The sequence below is a fragment of the Girardinichthys multiradiatus genome, chromosome 3 (assembly GCF_021462225.1).
Source record: "Girardinichthys multiradiatus isolate DD_20200921_A chromosome 3, DD_fGirMul_XY1, whole genome shotgun sequence".
Lineage (NCBI taxonomy): Eukaryota > Metazoa > Chordata > Actinopteri > Cyprinodontiformes > Goodeidae > Girardinichthys > Girardinichthys multiradiatus.
Window position 1 is genome coordinate 31,889,516 of NC_061796.1, and position 26,486 is coordinate 31,916,001.

Here is a 26,486-nt window from a genome sequence, read left to right on the forward strand (position 1 = left end):
ACCTTCTCCACAATCTTCCTCAGGGTCCGGTCACCTCTTCTCGTTGTGCAGCGTTTTCTGCCACACTTTTTCCTTCCCACAGACTTCCCACTGAGGTGCCTTGATACAGCACTCTGGGAACAGCCTATTCGTTCAGAAATTTCTTTCTGTGTCTTACCCTCTTGCTTGAGGGTGTCAATAGTGGCCTTCTGGACAGCAGTCAGGTCGGCAGTCTTACCCATGATTGGGGTTTTGAGTGATGAACCAGGCTGGGAGTTTTAAAGGCCTCAGGAATCTTTTGCAGGTGTTTAGAGTTAACTCGTTGATTCAGATGATTAGGTTCATAGCTCGTTTAGAGACCCTTTTAATGATATGCTAATTTTGTGAGATAGGAATTTTGGGTTTTCATGAGCTGTATGCCAAAATCATCCGTATTAAGACAATAAAAGACCTGAAATATTTCAGTTAGTGTGCAATGAATCTAAAATATATGAATGTTAAATTTTCATCATTACATTATGGAAAATAATGAACTTTATCACAATATGCTAATATTTTGAGAAGGACCTGTAGATGTTGGAAAAACAACGTAGGTCTTTCTGATGATATATAGGTCACACTTTCTTTGAAAACACTTGCTATATGCAGGCAAATTTAATAAATGGATGTGCCCAAGTCAATGAAAGTTTGTGTTCCTATAAAGTTTAAAAGAGAACAGTTATTTTGTACTTAACATTTTCCATTTTAAGAAGATTTTGTCAGTAAAAACATCTCACTCTATAAGATTTTGGAGAATGGTAATACTTCGCTAAAACGTAGTTAATTAAAGACGATAGTCTTGTTCTTACGAAGTAAAAGCAGCAACAGAATTGATTATTCTCAAAAATAATAATGGAGAAAAGCTTTTAAATTGTCTGTGTTTTTGTTGTGTTTTGTATTGTGTCCAAAATCAATAATAAATATTACTGTAAACTAAAAGCATATGATGTAATTTTGAAGTAAAAAAAAAAAATGTAACCAAAGCAAAAAGCTTAAACTGTCTCACATTTTATATTAACACTGTGATGTGGTTATGGACGCGGTGGCCCCGGTGTTTCCCGAACACGAGTCGAGTGGTTCCGAGAGCAGATCGCGACATGTTCTGATCATCTTCCAAATGTTGGTGCCTGAGTGGTGAAGTGCAGCTCCTCAGAGGAGGCGGGAGGGAGAGCAGCCAAGCATTCCCGCAGATTTGCATCCTCACATCAGCATCAACTCGACTGCACCTCTGCATCTCCGACCGGCCGGTGGGAGGAGAAGGTAGGTGGGTTACGGCTTTTTTTAAATTTATTAATATCCCTGCATGAGCTGAGGATCGTGTTTGCGTCCAGAAAATGTATCTGGAGCGGGAAGGGTTAAATTTTGCAGGTTTTTTTTGTGTTGGATGAGCTGTCCCGACTCGGATGTGACCGATCCACACTTTGAGCTGCCATGCAGGTTTATCACCGGAGAGAAAAGGTGTGAAATGATCTTCAGCTCATTTTAAAGCATGCAGGTATGGAGCCGGCTGCGACTTCATTTTAATGTTGGAGCTACATGTATAACTGCAAGTATACATATATGTAAAAAATTCAGAATATAGTATTCATAATTTATTATCATGTATTTTCTTTATTCCTTTTTTCTGCTTTGATTTTGACTCACTATACATATATATATATATATATATATATATACTTTAATGTCATTTTTCGGTCAAATATGAATCTTGTGCGTTATCATAGAGGTTCTGGCCTGGTGCTTTCTGATTCTGCTGCATACTGCTCACATTTGCTGCTTCAGGGGCCTTAACGGCTCACAAATGTCTCTTAACCTGAATTTCTTTTATGCAGCCTTACTTTAGCCTCATATATAAAGATGTTAAGTTTTTCTGTTTATTTTTCCTGCATGTATCTCCAGCATGCCCCCCATCCCCTCTCCCATCCCTCACATCCACTGATTTTAATGGATCTGACAGGTGCAAGCAGTATGGTGGAAACATGCCTTATCCTTTAGCTCACTGCAGCTGCCTTTGTAAGGAAATAGGTTATCAGCAGCTACAGGCTTCTTCTGAGAGATAAACATTGGAAATCATAAAATTGTCCTGACAGAATGGTTATTTCATGTTTTTCTGCCCTGTGTGAGAGAAGTTGTTTCCAAATCCAGAATATTTACCGAACCCTAGATTTGTTGCAAACATGTATCCATTTCTCCTTACATAACAAAGCTTTATTTCTTTTTTGGTTTCTCATAACTTATAAATGAGCACAGAATGTGCCTAAATGCGTCCGAGCTGACTTTGAGTATCCCCACCATAATAGTTGCACTTCACCTAATGTCCTCAAGCAAATTTTACAAAAGCAGCAAAGTGAAAATGAAAAAGAAATGATTAAGGCACAGGGTTTGCTTTGTAACCTCCCACACATCTGCAGTCATTGAAGGCCAGGGGGACAAAGACCTGTCTGTCCCCCTGCAGCAAGCTGCGGGCTCTGGGTTCAGAGGAAAACACAGGCACAGGCTTTGATTTCTAAGTGGGATGCACTGACTTGGATTGTAGAAGATGAGGAGTGGATTAAAGAGACTTGATAAAGAGAGAGATGGAGAATCAGAGAGAAACTTGCAAAAAGTGGGAGACTCATGAAGGGAAGACAGCCATATTAAGAGGAGGGGTATTTAAGAAAGAGAAAACCAACGCTCAGAAATACAGAAATAAACAAGGGCTGTCAACGATAATCAAAATCTGACAATTTAAACAGGGGAAGGAAGGACAATATAATGATAGCAAATAGAGAAATAAATCATAGGTTTGTAAATGGTGTGTCTATCTAATCTATTCTAATCAACGGCCACTAATCTAATCAGTGGCCGTTGTTGCTGTAATGGTGTCCTGGGTGGGCCCCTCCTACTACACCCCTAATAAATGATAGATAGATAGATAGATAGATAGATAGATAGATAGATAGATAGATAGATAGATAGATAGATAGATAGATAGATAGATAGATAGATAGATAGATAGATAGATAGATAGATAGATAGATAGATAGATAGATAGATAGATAGATAGATAGATAGATAGAGTTTTCATGCTTGCCTAGAACTAAGATGTTGCTTGTGCCAGAAAATAACTTTAGATGAGCTCTGAGAGGAATCTGCGAATCAGATGCTAACTTTAGCTTCATCAGCCACTAATGGCTATGCAGTCACAATATTCTCACTGTGTTTTGAAATCCTTTATGTCAGTGACCCTATCACAACAATGTGCTTGGGCCTTGTTCTCAAAATTGCTACAAACAATGTAAATATAGTATGGGCTTCTTCAATACTTTTGTTACTGCTTGTGGTGACTTAGCTCAATGAGCAGTTTTAGCCTTAGCCAACTCTGTCAACACAGTATAGCAACTCATAAGCTACTTCCTTTGTTACTTTAAATAAGAGTCTCAGACATATATACACGTATCCTGGACTCAGACAAAGAATAAGCTCAAATTATTTTGTGTGTTGGCAAACTATGACATTGCATAGATATGAAATGAGGTAAAAATTAGTAAACGTGCTTGTTTTTTTAAATTTTTTATCAAGTGCTTGTGCAATCCCCCTGGCCACTCTACCCTGGGCAATGTGGCCCATTTTCAAAACTACCACTGCTCATTACCTGCGTTTAATTGTGTTTTATGTGTCAATATGTTTGAGCTCAGTTAGGGCTCTTTAAATTCTTCAAAGCTTCCCAGAAGCAGAAACAAATCATTACAGTTTATTTTTTGTTGCCTCAGGAGCTCGCTTTGAAACAGATTGCCAATGAGGCCAAGTGCAGTGACAAACAGATGGACATGCTTCCCTCCTCTTTTCCATCACAGCCAACCAATCTTACACCTCAGATTACTGTTTTAATTAAATATCAATTTCTACCAGGAACAGCAAGCAGTCTTATTTTGATGTTCACGATTGTGCAGCTACACAGGATGTTTGAAACCCTCAGAATTAGGTTAAAAAGGCAGATCGGGACCGATCACATCACATGTAAACGCATTTATGGTTTGTCTGGCAGGGAACAATGTTTTGTGCAACACATATTGTTTCAGATACAATACAATTAGTGGGCTGTTAGGCTCCCTGCCTGGAGTGCAGAGGCTTTGGTGAAGCTTTGTGTGAAACAGCAATTCTGGCTGTTAGATTATGACAGTGCAAAATGCATTCATGAAATAACAGTTAACAATGAGGAGCTTTTGTTCCTTGGAAACCTGTTTATTTTAGATGTATTAAATATGGGGGCAGATATTAAAAGGTGGCTTACACAATGAGGAATCATCTCCAGACAGATTGACAGCTTTAATCTTTGCCGCATGTATAATAGCTGCCGCAAAGTGTGACTGCAAGCACTGCAGGTGTCCCTCCCAGTCCTCTCCTGGGCTGTGTAAGGAAAAACTGCAGCAAAACCTGTTTTGTGCAAACCTTCCTCCTGTTTTCCCCCCCAGACACCTCTGCAGCATCATCATAATTCCTCCTTCAGTGTTTCAGCTAAATCCTTCTGACGTGAACAAACTTCCTGCTACCCTTTTGTTTCTAGACATTTTATGATTTAGCTGAGTCATTACTCTGCTATCCGGTACTTTGTGTCTTAAGATTTATGAAGTGTTATGTCTTTAATTCAGCCGAGCTATCAGTAAGCAGTATGTGACAATGCCAGAAGGCCCTCATAAAAATGTACATCCTTCTCCAAGTAATTCCTTTTTTCAGACATAAATGGCTTTTGGGAAGGTCTTTAAACCATTTCTGACCAAAAGTAGAGCTAATTGTTTGTACTAAAAGGAGGATTTGCTGTGAAGTCGAAAGAGCTTTCTCAACAAAAGCAGCAATACAGAGAGATCTTATCCCTGTTGACCAACTGTAACTCAGAGACAGTGTCAGCTGCAAGATTCACTGCAGACAGATCAGAAAGCATAAAGACAGACAGACAGAAAGAAAGAAAGAAAGAAAGAAAGAAAGAAAGAAAGAAAGAAAGAAAGAAAGACTTGCTTTTTCTAGGATTAAATGTCCATTCTTGTTGCAGTATCTAACTCTTTCTGTCAGCTGTTTTTATGCTGCACTATTCATCTTTCATGACTGTAGGTTTGTCTTCCAACCGCCTGAATATTTAAAATCAGAATCATGCAACACTTTCTCTAAGTCCAGCCCCTTCTGTCAGGGTTTGGACTTTGTTTGTGTTTAGTCACTTTTTATGTTTATATTTAGTATTTTGGTAGTCGTGGTTGTTTTGGTTACTTCCTCTCACTCCTGATTGTTTATTCCCCCCTCCTTGTTCATTGCTTTGGTTATTGTTGCTTTCTTAGTTTTGACTTAGTATGGTTTTCTCTGTATTATTATTATTATTATTATTTATTGTAGTGCTCTGGCTTCCTTGTATTTCCTAGTTTAGTTTCCCATTTAATATCTTTGTGTTTATTTATGGTTTGGTATTTGTCCTCTTTAATATTCTACTAGGTTACTAGTCTTATTTTCTCTGTGTTAGTTTCTTTCCTAGTTGTAGTCCTTTCTCGTTTAGTTCCTCTAGTTTAGCTTTTATTCTCCAGCCCCTCTGGTTAGGTTGTGTTTACTTACTGTTTATATTTTGTTTGTTTACATTCTAGTCCGCGTGTTCTCTGCCTCCCTGCCTCCTTGTCTCACCTGTTCTTAGTTCCTTTGATTACCTACCTTTGTTCTACCTCAGTATATTAGTTGGTTTTGTTTCATTGTCCTTTGCTGGTTGCTCCCGTTGCACAACTTGGGTCTACCCTCTATTGCCATGTACAAGTCCTTCTCAAAATATTAGCATATTGTGATAAAGTTAATTATTTTCCATCATGTCATGATGAAAATTTAACATTCATATATTTTAGATTCATTGCACACTAACTGAAATATTTCAGGTCTTTTATTGTCTTAATACGGATGATTTTGGCATACAGCTCATGAAAACCCAAAATTCCTATCTCACAAAATTAGCATATCATTAAAAGGGTCTCTAAACGAGCTATGAACCTAATCATCTGAATCAACGAGTTAACTCTAAACACCTGCAAAAGATTCCTGAGGCCTTTAAAACTCCCAGCCTGGTTCATCACTCAAAACCCCAATCATGGGTAAGACTGCCGACCTGACTGCTGTCCAGAAGGCCACTATTGACACCCTCAAGCAAGAGGGTAAGACACAGAAAGAAATTTCTGAACGAATAGGCTGTTCCCAGAGTGCTGTATCAAGGCACCTCAGTGGGAAGTCTGCGGGAAGGAAAAAGTGTGGCAGAAAACGCTGCACAACGAGAAGAGGTGACCGGACCCTGAGGAAGATTGTGGAGAAGGGCCGATTCCAGACCTTGGGGGACCTGCAGAAGCAGTGGACTGAGTCTGGAGTAGAAACATCCAGAGCCACCGTGCACAGGCGTGTGCAGGAAATGGGCTACAGGTGCCGCATTCCCCAGTCCTGGGCTACAGAGAAGCAGCACTGGACTGTTGGTCAGTGGTCCAAAGTACTTTTTTTGGATGAAAGCAAATTTTGCATGTCATTCGGAAATCAAGGTGCCAGAGTCTGGAGGAAGACTGGGGAGAAGGAAATGCCAAAATGCCAGAAGTCCAGTGTCAAGTACCCACAGTCAGTGATGGTCTGGGGTGCCGTGTCAGCTGCTGGTGTTGGTCCACTGTGTTTTATCAAGGGCAGGGTCAATGCAGCTAGCTATCAGGAGATTTTGGAGCACTTCATGCTTCCATCTGCTGAAAAGCTTTATGGAGATGAAGATTTCATTTTTCAGCACGACCTGGCACCTGCTCACAGTGCCAAAACCACTGGTAAATGGTTTACTGACCATGGTATCACTGTGCTCAATTGGCCTGCCAACTCTCCTGACCTGAACCCCATAGAGAATCTGTGGGATATTGTGAAGAGAACGTTGAGAGACTCAAGACCCAACACTCTGGATGAGCTAAAGGCCGCTATCGAAGCATCCTGGGCCTCCATAAGACCTCAGCAGTGCCACAGGCTGATTGCCTCCATGCCACGCCGCATTGAAGCAGTCATTTCTGCCAAAGGATTCCCGACCAAGTATTGAGTGCATAACTGTACATGATTATTTGAAGGTTGACGTTTTTTGTATTAAAAACACTTTTCTTTTATTGGTCGGATGAAATATGCTAATTTTGTGAGATAGGAATTTTGGGTTTTCATGAGCTGTATGCCAAAATCATCCGTATTAAGACAATAAAAGACCTGAAATATTTCAGTTAGTGTGCAATGAATCTAAAATATATGAATGTTAAATTTTCATCATGACATTATGGAAAATAATGAACTTTATCACAATATGCTAATATTTTGAGAAGGACCTGTATACCGTGTTCCTGCAGATGTAAGTTTTGGATTTCTGGTTTACCTGCAGTGATTTTTGTTATGCTTGTAACTTTGAATAAAGCTGAAGATTATTCAGAATGCTGCTGCCAAGCTCTTGTCTGCGCTTCGGTCCACCCCAAAACCTCACCGTGACACCTTCATGTCCTGCTTCTGCTGTCCTAGCTTAGAGGAGACTCTCCGAAATCAATCTCGTTTTCTGCTTGTTAATTGGGATTATTCACTGTATTTTTCTGAAAGTAACTTTCCCTTTTAAAGAATCGTTTTTTTTTATGTAAGATCACAACGTGCATTTTGTATTTACAGTGTCTGGCAGAAGTACAACATTTCAGCATTAATATCATTCATTTTGGGCTTTTAATTATGTATTTCAACTATTCCTTCTCCAGGGTGACATGATCTCAAAACAAATATCTTTAACTGAAAAAAATGTCTCCACAAGTTTCAATTCACTGTGAATTTTCTTTAAGATAAAACATACAGGCTGAAATCTATACATTCACTCCCACTAAGCCACTGGCATAATTCTGGCAGGATTTTTGACTACTCTTCTCATCAGAAATGGAAGACCTTAATTAAATCGGCTGGTTTTATGGCATGCATGAATATTTGATAAATGTTGAATAATTGCTGCTTTATGTATTCCAAACCAACTTCTGATGTGTGTTTGGGAGCATCTGACTGTCCATGTTTTACCCATCTAGCCGTTCATTTGAGGTGAAGTTAAAGAATTCGGAGGTAGTCCTCTTTTATTTTTTTACCACCTTCTTTGTGTAATGCACCAGAACAGTGGGCAGCAAAACAGGCCCCGAGAATGATGCTGCCACCACCATGCTTAGGGATGAAAGCCTCACTTGGCTAAACGTACTTGTCATTGTCACCATATATCTCAATATTTGTCTTGTCAAACACTTCTGCTTCTGCAGAGGACATTTGACTTTTCCATGTGGGGAGTTGTAAGTTTCAGTCAAGCTTTAAGGTCTTGATTTCGGAGCAGACACTTCCTTCTCGGTCAACGTCCTCCCAATCCTGGTTGATGAAATTCACTGTAGATAGTCCCATTGGTGTTTCAGGAGCCTTCAGTTTATGTGCTGTCTCTAAACATCCTGACCAAGCTGAGGACAGATGAGATTGGATCACACGAGTGGAATTTGGATAGAACTGAGATTTTTAACAGGACAATGATCCCAACACAAACCTGGCTTTCTGAATGAATAAAGCAGGCTAACATTAAGTTTATGCACTGGACCCAACCTCAACTGTATTGGAAATGTGTTGACTATGCTTAAAAGCCCAGTTTGTGCAATGAAATTAACTTATTAAATGAGCTTTACCATTTTTAAAAAGAAGACTGGTTCAATACCCAGATTCATGTCAGTAGCTTGTTGTTGGTCACAAATACTATGTGGTTTCTCTGCAACTTGCTAAGGGACATATAACCAAATGTTAGGAAGGGTGTTTGTATACACTTAATACATTTTAGAAATTCATTCAATCATTGCAGAATCTTGTTGATTCTACAATCAGTAGAACTGTAGTATTCATAAGGCACATTTAACATTTCACATAATTTTTTTTGTTTGATCTCAGTTAAAAACTGAGATCAAACAAAAAAAATTATAAGATTCATGATTCATTTTCATATTATTTAGCAATATTAAGTCATGAATAATTCTGAAACATTGTTTTTAGTTGCTAAAAGGCTGAGGATAAAAGAAATTGAAAATTTGAGAAACATCTGAAACTGTAAATGATCAAAGAATGTATGGAAATAGGCAAGTGTGTGAGAAAATGTTGCTATCACTCTTTTATGCATTGTTTTTATTTGGTATTTTGATGATAGACAGTTTTGCTGCTTCACTGAAAGTGCAGGTCTGCACCAAATAACAGCTGTTTTTTTCTTGTAGCTGTCTCCTGCCTTAAGAAGATTAAAACACACCCGTCTTACTTGAAAGGCATGTACTCTTGTCTTTCCCACTTTGAAAGGTGGCTAAGAGAAATAGGCCTCAGCAGGGGTGTTTTTAGGGTCTCAAAACATTGGGGGCTTTAGCCCAAACCCAAAATATTTAACTTTCCATAAGACAGTTAATAAGTAATTTTAAAGTTAAAAAACATTGAACATATTGTACCAGTTCTCTGTCTCGGCTAGGTTTAGACTGAATATAAATTATTGTAATTCAAACAAAAAAGGTTTACAATAATTTTACTTGGTTTTCATTTTTGTTTGAAGCTGAATGAACGATATGGAGAAACAGAGTTTTGGACTGATGAGAAACCATTTTGCTGAAGCAGATAATGATACATTTTGAGGTATTTAGGAAAAAACTTATAGCATAGAGCCTCATCCTGGACCTTATCAGCACTAATATTACAGGTATTAATAACTGTATACATATGGTATGTATGTCTCACCTTCAGTAAATCTGTATCCTTGTTTATTTACTTTAGTTTATATAATATTATATGTTTAATTCAGAAAAATATAATAGTTGACTAATTATTGGTCCATCTGTAATTATTGCTATTATTTATTTCTTAATTATATTACATCTTTAAAGCCAGAGCTTTATGTTTAGAATCAGCACAGAAGATATGAAAGAGAAGAGGGAGGCTTACTTTTGCACTTTCTACGTCTTACTGGAACCAGGAGATATTTTCCTGGTTTATTGCGCAACACTTTTCTCTGTCTACATGTAGAACTAGACTATAAGACTGGCTGCAGCAATGAGATGCAATGTGTTGATCTGAAGGACTTTTAATGTGTTCAGCTACGTTAGGATTAAATGCTTTTATTTTGACTGAAGTAAAGGACCAGATATTTTCACATTATGATGGAAATCCAGCTAGAAGCTCTCAGAGAAGGTTGCTACTGTTTTCTATCACAGCCAGATCATTAACTTTACCTGGAGCTCATGTGAAAGTTCCTCTACTCTGCTGAGACCTGAATGCTGCCCATTCTGAGTCAGCATTCAGGTTTCACCGCTATCTTCAGCCTGGGTTATACCGCTCTGCTTCCACCTGTTCCTGCACACATGCACCAGGCTCCCACTCTCCGGTTGGCTCCATGGTTGCTCTGAAATGAGCCCTGTTATAGGCGCTCAGTGTAACTTTTTAGGTAATGAAGGAGGCAGGTCGACGGCCCTGGAGTGAACTGCTTTTCTGGACTTCTCCAGAATGGAGTCCATCTCTGCCTGTGTGCTTGGTTGCACATTCGAGGTGCCGCGAGTGCGCAAATATTTGTTGTCTTCTCCTTTTAACTCGTTGTCAGGTTAGGTGGAGCGAGAGGTGATTATATGGAACACAATTGAAAATAATCTAATTGTTTTAAAAAAAAATGTGTATGTAAAAAATGAGACCATAAATCATTAAAGAAGTTTTTTCCATCTTTAATGTGAAAAGTATTCTGTGTAGTTCAGCTAAAAAACGAATCTGCTAGAGAGGAAAAAACAAAACAAAAAACAACAATATCCTTGTTGCATAAATAAAGGTAATATTTGCTGATTTGCATCCTTTAGTTAAAGTCATAATTTCAGAAGGGTTAGAAAGGATCAGTATGATCACATTGTACAAAGGTATCAGTCAGGAAAAGTCTTCTTGAACATCTTTGAGATGAATTAAAGCGGAGGCTCCAATCCTGTTTTTTTTCATCTAACTATGAACACACTGCACAACCTTGTTGACCGTGTTTACAGAATAGTTAAAGTTGCTATTGCTGGCAACAGGAATCCTTTTCTTAATCTTATAGATTAAGAATAGGTTGTCAACAAAGTTCATGTACATGTAAAAGTAGACAAATACGTTTGGCAATATTGTGTATATACAATGGCACAATAAATGCAGTCCTTTATAACTGGAGAACATATGTAACATCAGTATCATTATCAAAACAGTATAATGCTCCATAATTGATCAAAAATAAGATGGAAACTGTCCAGGCAGGTTGCCAAGAGCCTGCCAGTAACACTGAAGGAGGTGCAGAAATTGCTGGTTAGTGTTGGTTGTATTCTCCATATTGTACATCTAGACTATGATGTATTTTGGTCTTATGAAACCAAACTCGAACTTTTGGCTACTTATCTAAAAGGTAAATTTGGTACAAAAAAACAGATTGAACACCAGATCAGTATCATAATCTGGGATTACATTTGTTCATGACGAACAAGACTTTTATTCAAGTGACTGCAATCATGAACAGTTCCAAATGCCAATCAGTTTTACTAGAAAGCTCAGGATGAAAAGGGATTTTATTTCTCAGCAGCGCAGTGCGTCCAAGCATACAACAAAATCAGCAAAGAAATTAGTTCATCAAATTCACTTCAATTCAGTTTTATTTATATAGTGCCAATTCACAACACATGTGGTCTCAAGGCACTTCACAAAGTTGATTCAATCGAATCATACAGATTTCAAGTCATGTACATACATTCCAATTCATCCTAACTATCAAACAGTACAATCAGATTCAGTTTATTATTCAGAGTGGTTAAAAGTTTTTCTATCTAAGGAAATCCAGCAGATTGCATTGAGTCAGTGACTTGCAGCATTCACTCCTCCTGGATGAGCATGAAGAGACAGTGGACAGTCGCTTGCATGGACTTTGCAGCAATCCCTCATACTGAGGATGCATGAAGCGACAGTGGAGAGGAAAACTCCCTTTTAAAAGGAAGAAACCTCCAACAGAACCAGGCTCAGAGTTAGCAGCCATCTGCCACGACCCACTGGGTTTGAGAGAACAGAGCAGAGACGCAAAAAGAACACAGGAGCTTAAATTAAAAGCTTAAATAACAGCAAATAATGCAAAATTGGAGAGTAGTATGAGAATGTAGCAGAAAATGAAAGAGGTCATTATGTCCTCCAGCAGCCTAAACGTATAGCAGCATAACTACAGAGATAGCTCAGGATAACCTAAGCCACTCTAACTATAAGCTTTATCAAAAAGGAAAGTTTTAAGCCTAGCCTTAAAAGTAGACAGGGTGTCTGCCTCATGGATTAAAACTGGGAGCTGGTTCCACAGGAGAGGAGCCTGATAACTAAAGGATCTGCCTCCCATTCTACTTCTAGAGACTCTAGGAACCACCAGTAAACCTGCAGTCTGAGAACAAAGTGCTCTTAATTTCATCAGAACTCTTGCTGCAGCATTTTGAATCAGCTGAAGGCTTTTAACTGCATTTTGTGGACATCCTGATAGTAAAGAATTACAATAGTCCAGCCTTGAAGTAACAAATGCATGGACTAGTTTTTCAGCATCACTCCTGGATAGGATATATCTAATTTTGGCAATGTTCCGGAGATGAAAGAAGGAAATTCTAGAAACTTGTTTAATATGGGATTTAAATGAGATGTCCTGGTCAAAAATAACACCAAGGTTTTTTCCTTTATCACCAGAGGTTAATTTAATGGCGTCCACATTAATTGATTGACTAAGCATTTTCTTTTTCAAAGCCTCCGGTCCAAAGACCACAACGTCTGTCTTGTCTGAATTTAGAAGCAGAAAATGTAAAGTCATCCAAGTTTGCATGTCTTCAAGACATGCTTGTAGTCTATCCAATTGGTTCAGCTCATCAGGATTTATGGATAAATAAAGCTGAGTATCATCAGCATAACAGTGAAAATGTATCCCATGCTCCCGTTTTACCTATTGGAAGCACATATATATATATATATAGTAAACAGAATTGGCCCAAACACTGAACCCTGTGGTACTCCACAATTAACCTTGGAGTTTAAAGATGATTTATCATTTACATGTACAAACTTGAATATGTCAGACAAATAAGATTTAAACCAGCCTAGCGCTGTTCCCCTGATCCCTACAGCATATTCCAGCCTTTCTAAGAGAATATTATGATCGACTGTATCAAATGCAGCACTGAGATCTAACAGAACCAGAACAGACACAAGTCCATTATCTGAGGCTAGGAGAATATCATTACTGACTTTCAGCAGAGCTGTTTCAGTGCTATGATGAGCTCTGAAACCTGACTGAAACTCTTCAAACAGATCATTGCTGTGTAAATGCTCACACACTTAGCAACTATTTTCTCAAGAATTTTAGATAAGAATGGAAGATTGGATATAGGTCTGTAATTTTTCAAGTCATCTCGATCAAGCGAAGGTTTATTAAATAAAGATTTAATTACAGCTACCTTAAAAGCTTGTGGTACATATCCATTTACTAAGGATAGATTAATCATAAAATGGGACTGGTAATCAGAGGGAACACTTCCTGCAATAATTTGGTTGGGATTGGGTCAAACATACAAGTTGAAGGTTTAGATGAAGCTAATATTTCTGATAACTCAGGAAGCTCCACAGGATCAAAACAGTCCAAACACAAATCAGGTTCTGCAGTTATTTCCAATGTTGTCTCACTTGCTGAGTATGAGAAATAAGCTGTTCTAACCTGGCGAAGTGTCTTTTTATACAACAGTAGACCATTTTTCCAGATTAAGTAAGAGTCCTCTAGGTGTGTAGAGTGCCATTTTATCTCCAATTTTCAGGGATCCAGCCTCCTATAAATAACTACCATCTTTTTCAGGGGGGCTATATTGTCTAATGCAGAGGAAGTAACACTATGAATAAGAGAATCAATTTGTGAAGGGGAAGAAACAAAATAATTGCCCTCCACTGTGTTTTTCTGTGATAATGTGGAAATTAAAAATGTAGCATATTCTTTAGAGGTTGTTACAGCATTGCCTGATGATAATCTACAATAATGAAAATTTCTTTCAGGTGTGGAGTAGTCAGTTAAGATAAACTCAAAGGTTATTAAAAAAATGATCAGACAGGACAGGGTTATGAGGAAATATTGTTATTTCTTTACACTCATTGTTGTATGTCAGCACAAGGTCCAGAGAATGAAGACAAAGGTGGGTAGGTTTGTTAATGTTTTGAGCAAAGCCAATTGAGTCTAAGATAGCATTAAATGCTATATTTAGGCTATCACTTTCAGTGTCAACATAAAAGTTAAAATCCTTTCTATAATGGCCCTATCTGTATTTAAAACTAAATCACATAAGAAGTCTGAGAACTGATCTAAAAATTGAGAATAAGGGCCTGGTGGACAGTACAAAACAACAAACAGAAGTGGTTTTAGTGCTTTGCAATTTGGATGAGGAAAACTAAGGATTAGAGTTGTAGCTATTAATTGGTTTGGGACTAATCAATAAATTGGACTGAATAATGGTAGCTAGTCTTCCTCCTCGACCAGTATTTCAAGGTATGTGGGAATTTAAATAATTAGGAGTTGACTTATTTATAGCAACATAATCCTCTTGCTGCAGCCAGGTTTCTGTGAGAAAAAAAAAATCAATCTGATTGTCACACATCAAATCATTAACTAACAAAGTCTTTGAAAGAGATCTTATGTTCAATAAGCCTCATTATTGTTTTATTTTTATTTTCTGTCTGTTTTCTATTTATTTTTATGAGATTTTCATGGTTTCCTCCTTTTAGATTAGTTTTTAATGTATTTAATTTGGCCGTGGGCAAGACACTGTCTTAATAGGGTAATGGGTGGGTAGCAGTACAGAAGTTGCAGAGAGGAGTGTTAAACTACGACCCTGCTTCCTGGTCTGAACCCTGGGTTGTCAGAGTTTTGGAGAACTAATAAATTCGGCTTTCTAGATTCCTAGAAAGAAGAGCTGCTCCATCCAAAGTGGGATGGAGGCTTCGCAGGTTCTGCTGAAGGACTGCTTCGGGGAGTTACCCCTGGTGGCAGTAGCTAAGGGGCCTCGACTTTCTGCTGGTTTTTCAACAACGCAGAGCCGGGCCTCCAATTCCGACACCCTTGCCTCCAGAGCTACAAAAATGCTACATTTATTACACGTACCATAATCACTAAAGGAGGCAGAGGAGTAACTGAACATCTGACACAAAGAGCAGGAAAGAGGAGATTATTAAGGGGTCGCTAAGCTACGAGAAAAACCGTGCAAAACACGGAGGGTCCCTAACCGTTAAGTGCAGCAACAGGAAATATGTGTTTTAACGTGCTTATAGTCAGAGATGTCAAAGTAAAGAGAAATCAGATCAGATCGAGAGAGCCTTCACACACCAAACAACCCAGTGAATGCAACAGTGAAAACAGGAAGTGACGCTTCAGGAAGTTTTATCACACTAAGTGCCTCCATGTGTAGACCTCCAGATGAAAATTAAAGTTTTGGAACGATCCAGCCGGAGTCTAAACCGGACAAAAAATCTGTGGGGTCACCTGGAGATGTCTGAAAAATAAATGTTGTCACAATCTGAGAGATTAGAGAACCTTTGCAAAATACAGCAAATGTTTATCTGTTATAAAGTCAGGGTGTGGGATACTGACATAACGCACTGCACTAATAAAAGGTGAAATCGAATTAAAAGATGCTTAGACAAATGTTAGTGCAACACATTTATGCCACCAGGTTATCGCACCTTTTTCATTTTTCCCCTCTAACAGATTTGTTTGTTTTTCAGATATAACTTCCAAATTAAAGATGAAAACAGTTTTGAATATTTGTCTCACTTTTCCACATGTGTGATGTGAACACTTTATATCCTCTGTATTTTCTAGGACTTGTCAGGGGTGCCAATAATGATGACACCATATCAGAATGTTTTTGTAGGCTGCAGATTTGAAATATTTATTGGTGTGAATCATTACAGTATATATAAAAAAAAATCTTAATGCTTTTTATACAAAAAACGAGAGATTTTATTTTGTTTTAATTCTTTAAACACCTATACTCCCTTTTTCTTTTCAGACATGAAGAAATCTGCCATGATGATGACAGTCAGTGTAATTATGCTGAGTTTGCTTATCTCTGCAGGTATACAAAGTACAGATAATTTTTTTATGCATTTTTAACATGGGAAAACATGCGTATAAGTGTATCATAAAGCTTCATTTTACGTTTTGCTTAGAATTTCGTTTCAGAAATTTAAAATTATGGTCATATTGATAAGTTCAAGACACTCAGTCAGTTTAATGAAGAAATATTTACTATCAATTAGTTTATGAGTAAAGTTTATTCTAAAAAAGGAAATGGCTAATGATAAGAGTTTTTAATGCTGTTTTATTTACTCTTGCAGCTCTATCTGCCTCTCTAAAAGGTAAAAGTGTTTATTACTACATCACTGATTCTCATCCATCACTTTTGAGTTATGAGTTTTTCTCTCCTTTTTATTGAAAATGTTTACTTAGTTTCTTCTTCGTCTGACCCAGGAGAGGAAGAATCCATAACACTATTCCATGGAGAGGATTTCGTCATCCTGCTGCCGCCACACGAGGTGGAGATCACGTTCAGGAACCGTTCGGACCCTCGGAAGACCTCGGTCCTGATGAGGGGAGGCAAAGTGATCGGCAATCGGGCCAAAACCACCCTGCATCTCAACCACCTCATTATTAAGGCTGTGGGCGAGGGAGATGAGGGGCTGTACATCCTAGAAAATTTAAAGGATCCGAATGACGTGAAGAAGATTTCACTTATAGTCCGAGGTAAGTAGCGACACGACACATCAGCAGCTTTAAGGACGCAATGAAACATGGCTTGCCTCCAGTGGAGTTACAATACAGAACATTTTCTGCTGAAAATCATTGCGATAAATCAAATTTTTGACACAATAAACAAAGTTTAGATTTTTTTCTAAAACATTTTGGCAGAGTTCCTCGTCACCAAAAATACTTGCTTATTTTATATATTTACTTTATAAAAAATCCTGTAAACCTGGGAAAAGTTGCAATAAAAGAGCCTTTGCCCTTTTAATATCAATAGTCAGACCAGACACCTTTTCTTTTCAGTTAATTTATTTTTCTTTTTTCTTTGTACTTAAAAAAATAATTGTGCATTGTTTTCAATCAGTGTAAAAATAGCTCAGCAAATGTATCAATGTTCTTTCTGTGAAAAAGATTACCTGCGACTTTGTATATCTAAATATATCTGCCCAGATTTTACTTACTGTCAGTGGAAAGACATCATTTATGTGTTTGTTTTGGCTGACAATGGGATTGCATCCTTCTGACCACGTGACTTCGTAGCTACATCATGAAGATTTTGTGTCTTACTGGTTATTCATTTATTTAATCTTTTTAAATGTTCCTTGCCACTGTTACTAAAATATGTGCAGTACGAATACTTAGACGTTTAAAATGTAGTCACATTTTTGTGTGAACATAATAAAAAGAGGTTCAGCTAGGTTTATTTATATAGCGTTATGGTCAACAAATTCCATCTTAAGGCACTTTACAAGCAGGTCCAAAGTATGTCCGTTTACACAATCTGTTGCAATTAATATAAGCCCAGTTCATTACAATAAAATCCAAAGTTAAAACATATGATCAAAAATGGAGTAAAAAACTTAAATAATGGCATCCACACACCCTCCTAATATCCTCAGATATAATTTATGCATTGACTTAATTTGCCAACATCCATGAATCAAAAAAGAAACCGTTTTAAGATACTAGATCAGATTAATAGCAGAGGTTATTGAAGTAAATCACCATGCATTATTCTGTGAACCAAACTATAGTATTGCAGCATCATAGATAAACCTTACCAAGACTGTAGATTATCTGAATATTAATTAGGTGATGTTTCTTAAAAAAAACCCACTTGGATACAGTTTCATCCACAGCTATCTGTGCAAAACTCTTAAAATATTTCTGTTACTGCTTATTGCCCAACAGCGAGCTTCAGAGATTGTTTTCATGTCACTCGTACCATCCTCTTCTCTGTGCAAGGTGGCAACATAAACCTGGATACTCATTCAGGCCTCTTCGTCACAGATCATGTTTTTGTAACATCTTTATTATTGCTCTGACTGGAGACATTTCAGTTTATTCATTTGTATAGGGACAAGTGTTAAGTACTAACAAATATAGCCTAAGCTACATGGCAATGTCTGCCCTTTCTGGACTTTTCGTTGCATAAAACAATAAAATCTCGATACAAAGTTTAAAATGCAAATAAAACAAAAACACAAAACTCACTTAAAACCCATCAGAAAAATAATGATTTACAATGCATATGGGAAAGTTGAGGCGAGTTGCAGTTTAGCTGTTGGCATTTTCTGGCTTACGAAGAATAAAGCACATCTGCTTCACTTGAACGTCATGTTCTCTTGTCTTGCCCATTTTGAAGAGAAATCAGTCTCTGTGTCACACCATATTAGCACCTCAGGGAAACAAAGTCGTGAATGACTAGTTAAAACTTTCTAGAGACTGCGATAAGCTTTAAATAGTAAAATATAAATGACCCAAATAGTTCTGTTATATTTATTTTTCAGGACCTGTTGGGGGTGTCTGTATTTGTGGCATTATTTTTCTTAATGTGCCACACCCCCCCAGAATAAAAGGTTAGATATTTCTAAAATTTTTCTGTTTGATTTTACACTGCTGCAATAAAAGATTAACTTATTTGAATGCTTTAGCACATCTTTACCAGTGGTTACAATTAAATTGGAGGGTTCTGCATGGTTTTCTACTTTAGGGTCTACTTGAGGACCCAAGGCAAGCATCAGAATCACTGTGTTGTCCTTGTCCATCACTTTTTTCACCATTCAGTCATCGGATAAATCCCACGCAAATACGAGAAACTTGTCTAACGATTTAAATTCAGAGAGAGGGAGAAGTGTGCATGGGTAAAAGTGACTGTAGTAAATACGTTGGTACAGTGCCACTTGGAGGGAGTAATGCGAGTTAATGAAGAGGTATGTTTGCTTTTTGACTGTGAGAGCAGAGCTGGAGATGTCAGGCAACAATTATCCAGCTCTTTGCCCACCTATTTCCGTCCATCCTCGCTATTTTCCTGTCCTTATCTTGTCTCTTTTGTCATTCCTTCCTTCTGTTTGGTGTTGGTCATACCCTATCATTCCCATTACCCTGATATTTTCGGATCAACGCTCTTTTGCTTTTGTGCAATTAGTCCCTTTTTTCCACATCTGCAAGGCTGCTTTTCCTTTCCTTTCCCTTACCAATGTCATTTTCCTGTCATTTTGTATTTCATCTCAAGCCGATTATCCCGCCTCATTGGCCTTTGTTAAACTGTCAGGCACTTTCCTGTCAGCTCTTGTTAAATTTGTGGCTTCTGTTAACTCATAAATAAAAAGTTCATCCCCTTTTTTTACCTTCCAGACTGCACCATCGAGCAGATATCCAAATACGGCGGGAACTTTCATATTCCGGTGGTGGGGGTGAACACCCCCATCACTCTGGAGTACAGGCCCATTGCAGTGGAGGCCAACCAGACATCCAGGTAGAGTCAGCACAATCACATTAACTTTCTAAACCCATGAGTCAGATGTGTTATTTTTCAGCCTTGATGCACATGCATTGAGACAAGTGTGAGACACATCAAGAAAAGTTTGAAAAAAGTTCTTCGTCTTCGACTTTTCCTCCTGCAGACCGGCGACCGTGGTGCTGACTGCCACAGGGATATCCATGAAGCCCCTTCAAGGTCGCATCAGCGTCAGTGAGCGATCCATCACCGTCAGTGCTGTTACGGGTGCCGACGAGGGCAGCTACACTATCAGGGACAGCAAAGGTGTTATTCAAATGAAAGTGTGTCTGAAAGTCAAAGGTGAGGACAGCGGATGAAGGCAGAATATTTATCTTTAACTGTGCATGACTTGCTTTAATGTCTTCATTCAGGATGTTGTTGTTGCTTTAGTTTTATGCTCCCACTGTATGCTTTAATGGCTTTTTAAAGATTCCATTGTTAATGGTATGGGCTAATGCACTTGAAGTCTGTAAACAGAGCCACTGTGAAGTTATTACATTTCCTCTCTTCTCCATTGTCTGTTCCAGAGCACAAAAACCATGTGAACCTTTTGAACGGCGAGAGACTGAAGATCAACCTGATTCTGAACAGCTCCTTGGTCCAGCTATACTACAACCCTGACTCTGAATCTTCACCAGTTCTGCTGATGGATAAGGGAGAGTTCACAAGTGTAACTAAAACCAAACTCTTATTTTCTTCAAAGATCTGCTGGGTTAAAAACAACCCAATTAAGGCTTTTTTTTGCTAACCCATGCTTTTGTTAAACATGGACAGAGCCAGTCCTGAGTTGATGGAGCATGGTTGGGTTATGGATTTGTTGAACCCAAAACCCAAACCAAACAAGTTGGGTTAAAATGTAGAACTTGCTTACTCACTCATTGCCCCAAGAGTCAATAGGTTAGATACACTCTGGACAGGCCACTAATCCATCATAGAACCACACAGGACATTTGGTAGTTGGAGGAAGTAGGGTTACCCAGAGAGAACCCATGTATGCACAGGGAGAAAGTTAAAACTCCTCTCTCAAAGGCTCCGATAAGACATTGAACACAATACCTTCTGGATGTGTAGATATGGGACTAACAGTTGCACCACTATTCACCCCAACATAAATAACTTTTTTTTTACAATCAAGCTGCATTAAAAATAATGACATTTAAAACCCTGATAAAGCCTGATAAATATTTTAATTAACAAACAATTGAATTTGGGTAACATATAAAATATAGGCTGTCTGTACTGACCTTCAGAGCGCTTCTTTGGTCAATATGTAAAAGCTGAACGTAGCTAGTAGCCTTAGCCTGATATTGGTTTTGGTTGTTTAACTAGAAAAATAATAAATTCTAAATGTACCTTCAAATGTATTTTTTTTAAAAAGAAAATATGACTATTGAGAAGCAAATAAAGAGTACATTATTTTTGGTTTTATTATCTTTTAAGAAATGCTGATGATTAATATATCAGATTCGCTCATATAAGCTATCGTTAGCTTATATAATAAAAGGTCAAATACAGGTCAAATACAGTATCTTTGTTTAATTTTCCTCCCTCTCTCATTGCATGTTTTCTAATCAAAAGCCTTTTTTTCATTCTAGGCTCAAGCAAATTTCGGTTTTGAGGACCGCCTCTCTTTGGAAGGTTCGATGGTCTTTCTAGAGCAGATGAAGGCCTCAGATGCAGGGCTGTTTACAATAACAGACTTGCAGGGATTCACCGTGTCAACAGTCCAGCTGGGATTAAAACGTAAGAAGGGAATGGAACTAAACGGGCCTAGATGTCACATTGAAGAATTCTGCTGCCATTGTGGTTATGACTTTTGATTTTAGGCATGGCAAATACATTTGTGAAGCACAATTCATCCACAAGGTTTTTTTTTTACACAAAAATGAATGAACACAGGTAAAGAAGACAATTTTAAAGATAAAAAATACAATAAAACAGTAACAAAAGAATTAAGAGTGACAAAAAAGAAATTATTATTAAGCACTTTTTAAAGAAATAATAAGGTAAAATATAATAAACCAAATGTTGTGGTCATACCCGCCATTTTGGTGAGGTTAACAACTCTACTGCGCAGCTCAGCAACTGTCGTCACAGTTCCACAGGAGTTAAAGCTCTGACGTCATCAGAGCTTATTAAAAGATTAGGAACCTAATTTTTAGCCGCCATTTCCAGTCGTGGTTCACGATGTTAGGGGGCATCTCTGGAGAAATAGAAGCTCGTGGGGGGGTTCACTTTTCTACTCGGCCATTGCCAGAAGAGCTTGAAAGCTGGAAAACTGTCCGATACAAGAAGATCAGAAGATTCATATCCATATCAAAGACTGTGAAACCCAGGCGCAGGTCAAACCCACAGAGGTTTTGTTTCCAAGGAAAAGTTTCCTCCTTGTTTTTCAGTTGACTGCAATGGCTCCTCGTATTTTCACTGTTTTGGACGGAATAGACGTGTACCGTTTTTGAGTTGACCACAAGTGCATGACACTCTGGTTCGTCCCTGTTTTTTCGGACCCACGACCCATCCTCATGCCAGTGAAGAGAAGAAATCGATGTCAAAGTGATTTTGTTCTTTTGATATTAAATTGAATAGGTGTATTTAAAGGGCTGGGCAGGGTGAGGCATAGTTAAACTGAATTAGGATCACCTAATTGATTGCAATATTGATTGAAGTGTTTTATGCTGAACTGTTTTGATTTACTGTTTGAATACTGTGGAAGCGCAAAGTTGGATGGGTTCGTCCTGCTGGTTGTCAATGAGCTAGGAGTTAAAGCTGAACTTTGGAAGATTTTCATTCGAAACAGACTGCAGTCTGGACCTAGTGGCCTGGCCTCTCCATTGTTCGTTCTAGAAAGTGTTATGACCCTTTGTTCGAGATTTGGGGCTTTCAGCTGTTAGTGGCTAAGGGGCTGGCTGCTAGATGCTCTGTGTCCGGGTGTGGCTACACACACAGTGAAAGGTTTCATAGCGTAGTGGTTTTTGTGCCTCTTTCCAAGTTAATCACAATTGTTCTGTTGTTCTCATTTGTCCATAAACTGCTGGTTTTATCTCCATCTACCCTCCAACACATATCCTTATTTTAGATTATTAGTGAACCCCTTTTTGTAGAATAGTGCATGCTTAGTTAGGTGAACGTTGTTGGACCAGAATAGATTGATTTTAAGAGGGACCATTGGTTTAATAAATTTTCACATAAAGACAGCGTTTGTGTTTATTTTGTGTAAGGGTGATTATCTGTCAAGATCAGGTTAGAATTCCACCATTCGGTGAAACAATTGATAACACATTGACATTTGGCATGGTTTTGGTGAATAATTATCAATTATTAATGATAATTAACTAATTGTAATAAGTGCTGTGAGCTCAATAATAGTATATCTGATCTTTATTTGTAGGAAATGATTTTTGGTTAGAATTTATTTCTTCTCAGTTATGATTTTTAATTATAGTTTTTGATAAATATTTATGAACAATAATCATAAATCTTACACATATTAACTGATAACAAAACCTTAGACCTTTACAGAAAGGTTGCAGTAACCAATGAACATCTCGTTTCTAAGGAGTTCCATAGCTTCGCAGCATAGTTACTGTATGCTGCCTCCCCTTGTTTAGTTTCAATCCTGGGAACATTGACTGAAGAGGTCACTGATGAATCATACCTGACTAGCAACTCTGAAATGTCTTGAAATCCAAGACCATCCCATGCTTCATAGACCGATAACAGCCAGTGAAGTGATTTAAAGACTGGTGTGACATGATCCATTTTCCAAGGGTTGGACAGAACCCTGGCAGCAGCATTTTAGATGAACTGGAACTTCCTGAATAATGTGTGGCTATAAGGGACTTTGGTTGAGTAATGACAGAAATAGAAACTTGCGTGTCATCAGCATATATGTTGCAACAGGTGTTATTATATTCCATAATTCAAACCAAGGGAAGCATGTAGATATTGCGTAAAAGTGGCCCCAGAACGGAGCCTTGAGGAACTCCACATTTGATTTTTGTTAGGTTACATATATAATGACCAAATGCTACAAAGTAGTCCTGGTTTGTCAAATAAAATCAGACACAGCTAAGCTCAGTGCCAGAATGTCACACAAATTTTTCATGTCAATCGTGATGTGGTTGGCATGGCAATAGTGGTGTAGTGGTTAAGCGCGCGACCCACGTATAGAGGCTACAGTCCTCAAAGCGGCCATCCCGGGTTCGAAAGCCGGAGACCTTTGCCAAATGTCTCCCCCCTCACTCTCCCCCTATTTCCTGGGTGCCTACTGAGGGAAAAATTGAAAAACAAAGACCTCTAGTTCTGTAAAAAAAAAACTCTTGATGTGGTGAACAGCTTAGTAAAATGCAGCACTGAGATCCAATAAAACCAAGACAGATGTTTTTGATGCTTCATTGTTGTGTAAATTATTTAAAACTATTACCAGTGCTGTGATTATTACTATGAATATTCATTCATCTTCTATACTGCTTATTCCATAGTGGGTCACAGGGGAAGCTGGTGTATATCTCCAGCAGTCTACGGGTGAGAGGCAGTCGCCAGGTCGCCAATCCATCACAGGGCAACACAGAGACATACAGCCATGCACACACTTTCACACCTGAGGGCAATTTAGAGAGACCAGTTAACCTAACAGTCATGTTTTTGGACTGTGGGAGGAAGCCTGAGTACCCGGTGAGAACTCACGCATGCCCGGGGAGAACAGCAAACTCCATGCAGAAAGACCCCCGGCCAGGAGTCGAACCCAGAACCTTCTTGCTGCAAGGCAACAGTGCTACCAACTGCACCACTGTTTAATAATTTGGTCTGTTAAGTGTTGTCTGGTGAATACCAGCCCAATAAGGTGGCGGTATTAGGACAATAATGAAAGGGGTGAGCCAAGCTCTGACATTACTGAACAGCAAAACTCTGCACACACAATGGAATAAATTCACACAATTTCTTAAAATACAAGAATTTATTAACAAAAATAAGTCAACTCAAAGTCAAACATATTTCAATCAACAAACTCTTTACTATACTAGAACAATCCAACTAAACTACCAAGCAGAATGAAAGAATAAAGACGACCAACTATATACAATATGAAGTGAATCAATGATGGTTAAAAACCATTACCAATAGAATGATGCAACATTACCATTCAATGTTAATCATGTTTGAGAACCAAGGATTATCATGAGGAATCTGGAAATGAAGTTAAGTTAGTCTTAGAACTAACTTAGGCAATAATTGGTAAACCTTCAAACAACCATTCACAATGGAAGATCAGATAAAACATTATTTTAATAAAATAATATTTAAAAAAATGATTTGCTAAATAAAACAAACCTTTTGACTAATTATCAATGGAGTTTAATTAGCTGCATTTATTTATTAAAATAATATTTAAAGAAATATAAAGTAAATATTAAAATAATATTTAAGGAAATAAATATATATATATATATATATATATATTTTTTGAATAAGAACTAAACCTTTCTGTTAGCTGTTAGCTGTTGAAGCTTCGACCTGTTGAAGCTAACAAAAGAAGCTTATAGCTTGTTATCCCTTTAAAATCAAACATGTACCTTTAAAATACCATCAATAAAAGGATCAAAATGCATAGTCGTTGATGGCGCGTCATGGCCAATCTGTGTTCAAAAACCACCCTTTAAATAAAGTTTGTCTTAACTTTAAAAACACAACACAGAACACATTAGCTGAGCAGCTAGTCTGCTAGAACTTAGTTGAGTTTTCTCAACACAAACAAGAAAAAACAAACATTAAATGAAAATTCTTTAGATTATTTAACTCTAAAAACTAATATTCCCTGCCCGAACACTACCTCTTACATGAACCATGCTAAGGAAAAGGTTTCCAGACGCCAAGTTGAGGGATTCGAAACTGTCCACGTGTGGTCATTAAAGGGACCAGCGTTGCAGCTAATCTCAGTAGCTGTAAGGGGGTAGGCTGTTTAGCTGACCCGGCCATTTTAGGAATGAATAGTGGATACAGGAACAGCAAAATCATTACTTAACTTTGTTGCATACGATTGGCGTGATTGTAGTCACTTTTGGATCCAAGGGTTCTTTGAAGAAGTCTTACTCACCCGTGAGTTCCAAGGACCACTGACTGTGGTCCAGGTGGCTGTGGTGTGGTCAAAAAACTGGCATTAAAGTTTTGAAAAATTTGTTTTTCTTTTTATCAAGAACAAATAAATTAGTTCGGAAACTGCCTTATCAATTAGTTTTCTTTTCCAAAACTGTTTGGTTAGATATGCGCCTATAAATACTTACGACTTAAGCATCTAGATTAGACTTTTTAAAATAGCTTTGAACACTACAGTTTTCAGTGCCTAAATAAATATAGCTATCTGCAATTTCAGCACATAGTCAGCCACATATAGGGTTGTCTTGTTTTCTCCTTTGTTGAGGAGGAATGTCAAGCTTTGGTCAGGTTTAAGTTAAAATGCCTCTTTCCTATGCCTTCCCACAGCCTACAGACTGGATTCCCTTTATGTGGTCATAATTGCCCTGCTGGGCCTGCTGGCTTTCCTTCTGCTGGTTTGCCTTCTGTCCTGCCTGATCAAAGTTAAAAAGAGGGCCAAGAGGGCAGCTGCATTGGAGAAACTAGCTCAGAACGCTGGCAAAGAAGATGAGGGCGAGGCTTTCAGACAGGTCTGAGAAATTTACAATAACGTGACAAAGAAGGTTAGTCTTATGCAGTTATTACCTTTTATGTCTCTGCTGAATCTTTACAGGTGGTCAAGAACATCACTAAACTCAGCGAGGAGTCCAAACATTCCCAAGCTGACAACACAGAGAAATCTCAGAGCACTGAGGTGGACATCAAGGTAAGGAGACATGATACCCAACC

The 26,486-nt window shown here is 38.1% G+C and overlaps 1 protein-coding gene across 6 annotated transcripts in view; it reads left to right on the forward strand.

The window, feature by feature from the left end:
• Positions 1-498: 498 nt before the first annotated feature.
• The window catches only part of si:dkeyp-77h1.4, a 35,125-nt gene continuing 9,137 nt past the window's right edge, over positions 499-26,486 (forward strand). Inside the window, exons 1-10 of one of the 6 annotated variants that reach the window (XM_047360913.1) lie at positions 499-1,282; positions 16,110-16,175; positions 16,438-16,458; positions 16,571-16,843; positions 19,481-19,601; positions 19,750-19,925; positions 20,153-20,295; positions 21,221-21,368; positions 26,106-26,287; positions 26,371-26,463. In XM_047360913.1, the coding sequence (XP_047216869.1) occupies positions 16,112-16,175; positions 16,438-16,458; positions 16,571-16,843; positions 19,481-19,601; positions 19,750-19,925; positions 20,153-20,295; positions 21,221-21,368; positions 26,106-26,287; positions 26,371-26,463 (1,221 nt within the window). In that variant the 5' untranslated portion in view covers positions 499-1,282; positions 16,110-16,111. Of the gene's footprint in view, positions 1,283-1,369; positions 1,514-16,109; positions 16,176-16,437; positions 16,459-16,570; positions 16,844-19,480; positions 19,602-19,749; positions 19,926-20,152; positions 20,296-21,220; positions 21,369-26,105; positions 26,288-26,370; positions 26,464-26,486 lie in introns of those variants that run through there. The other 5 variants (XM_047360917.1, XM_047360915.1, XM_047360918.1 and 2 more) reach the window with 5 other exon arrangements.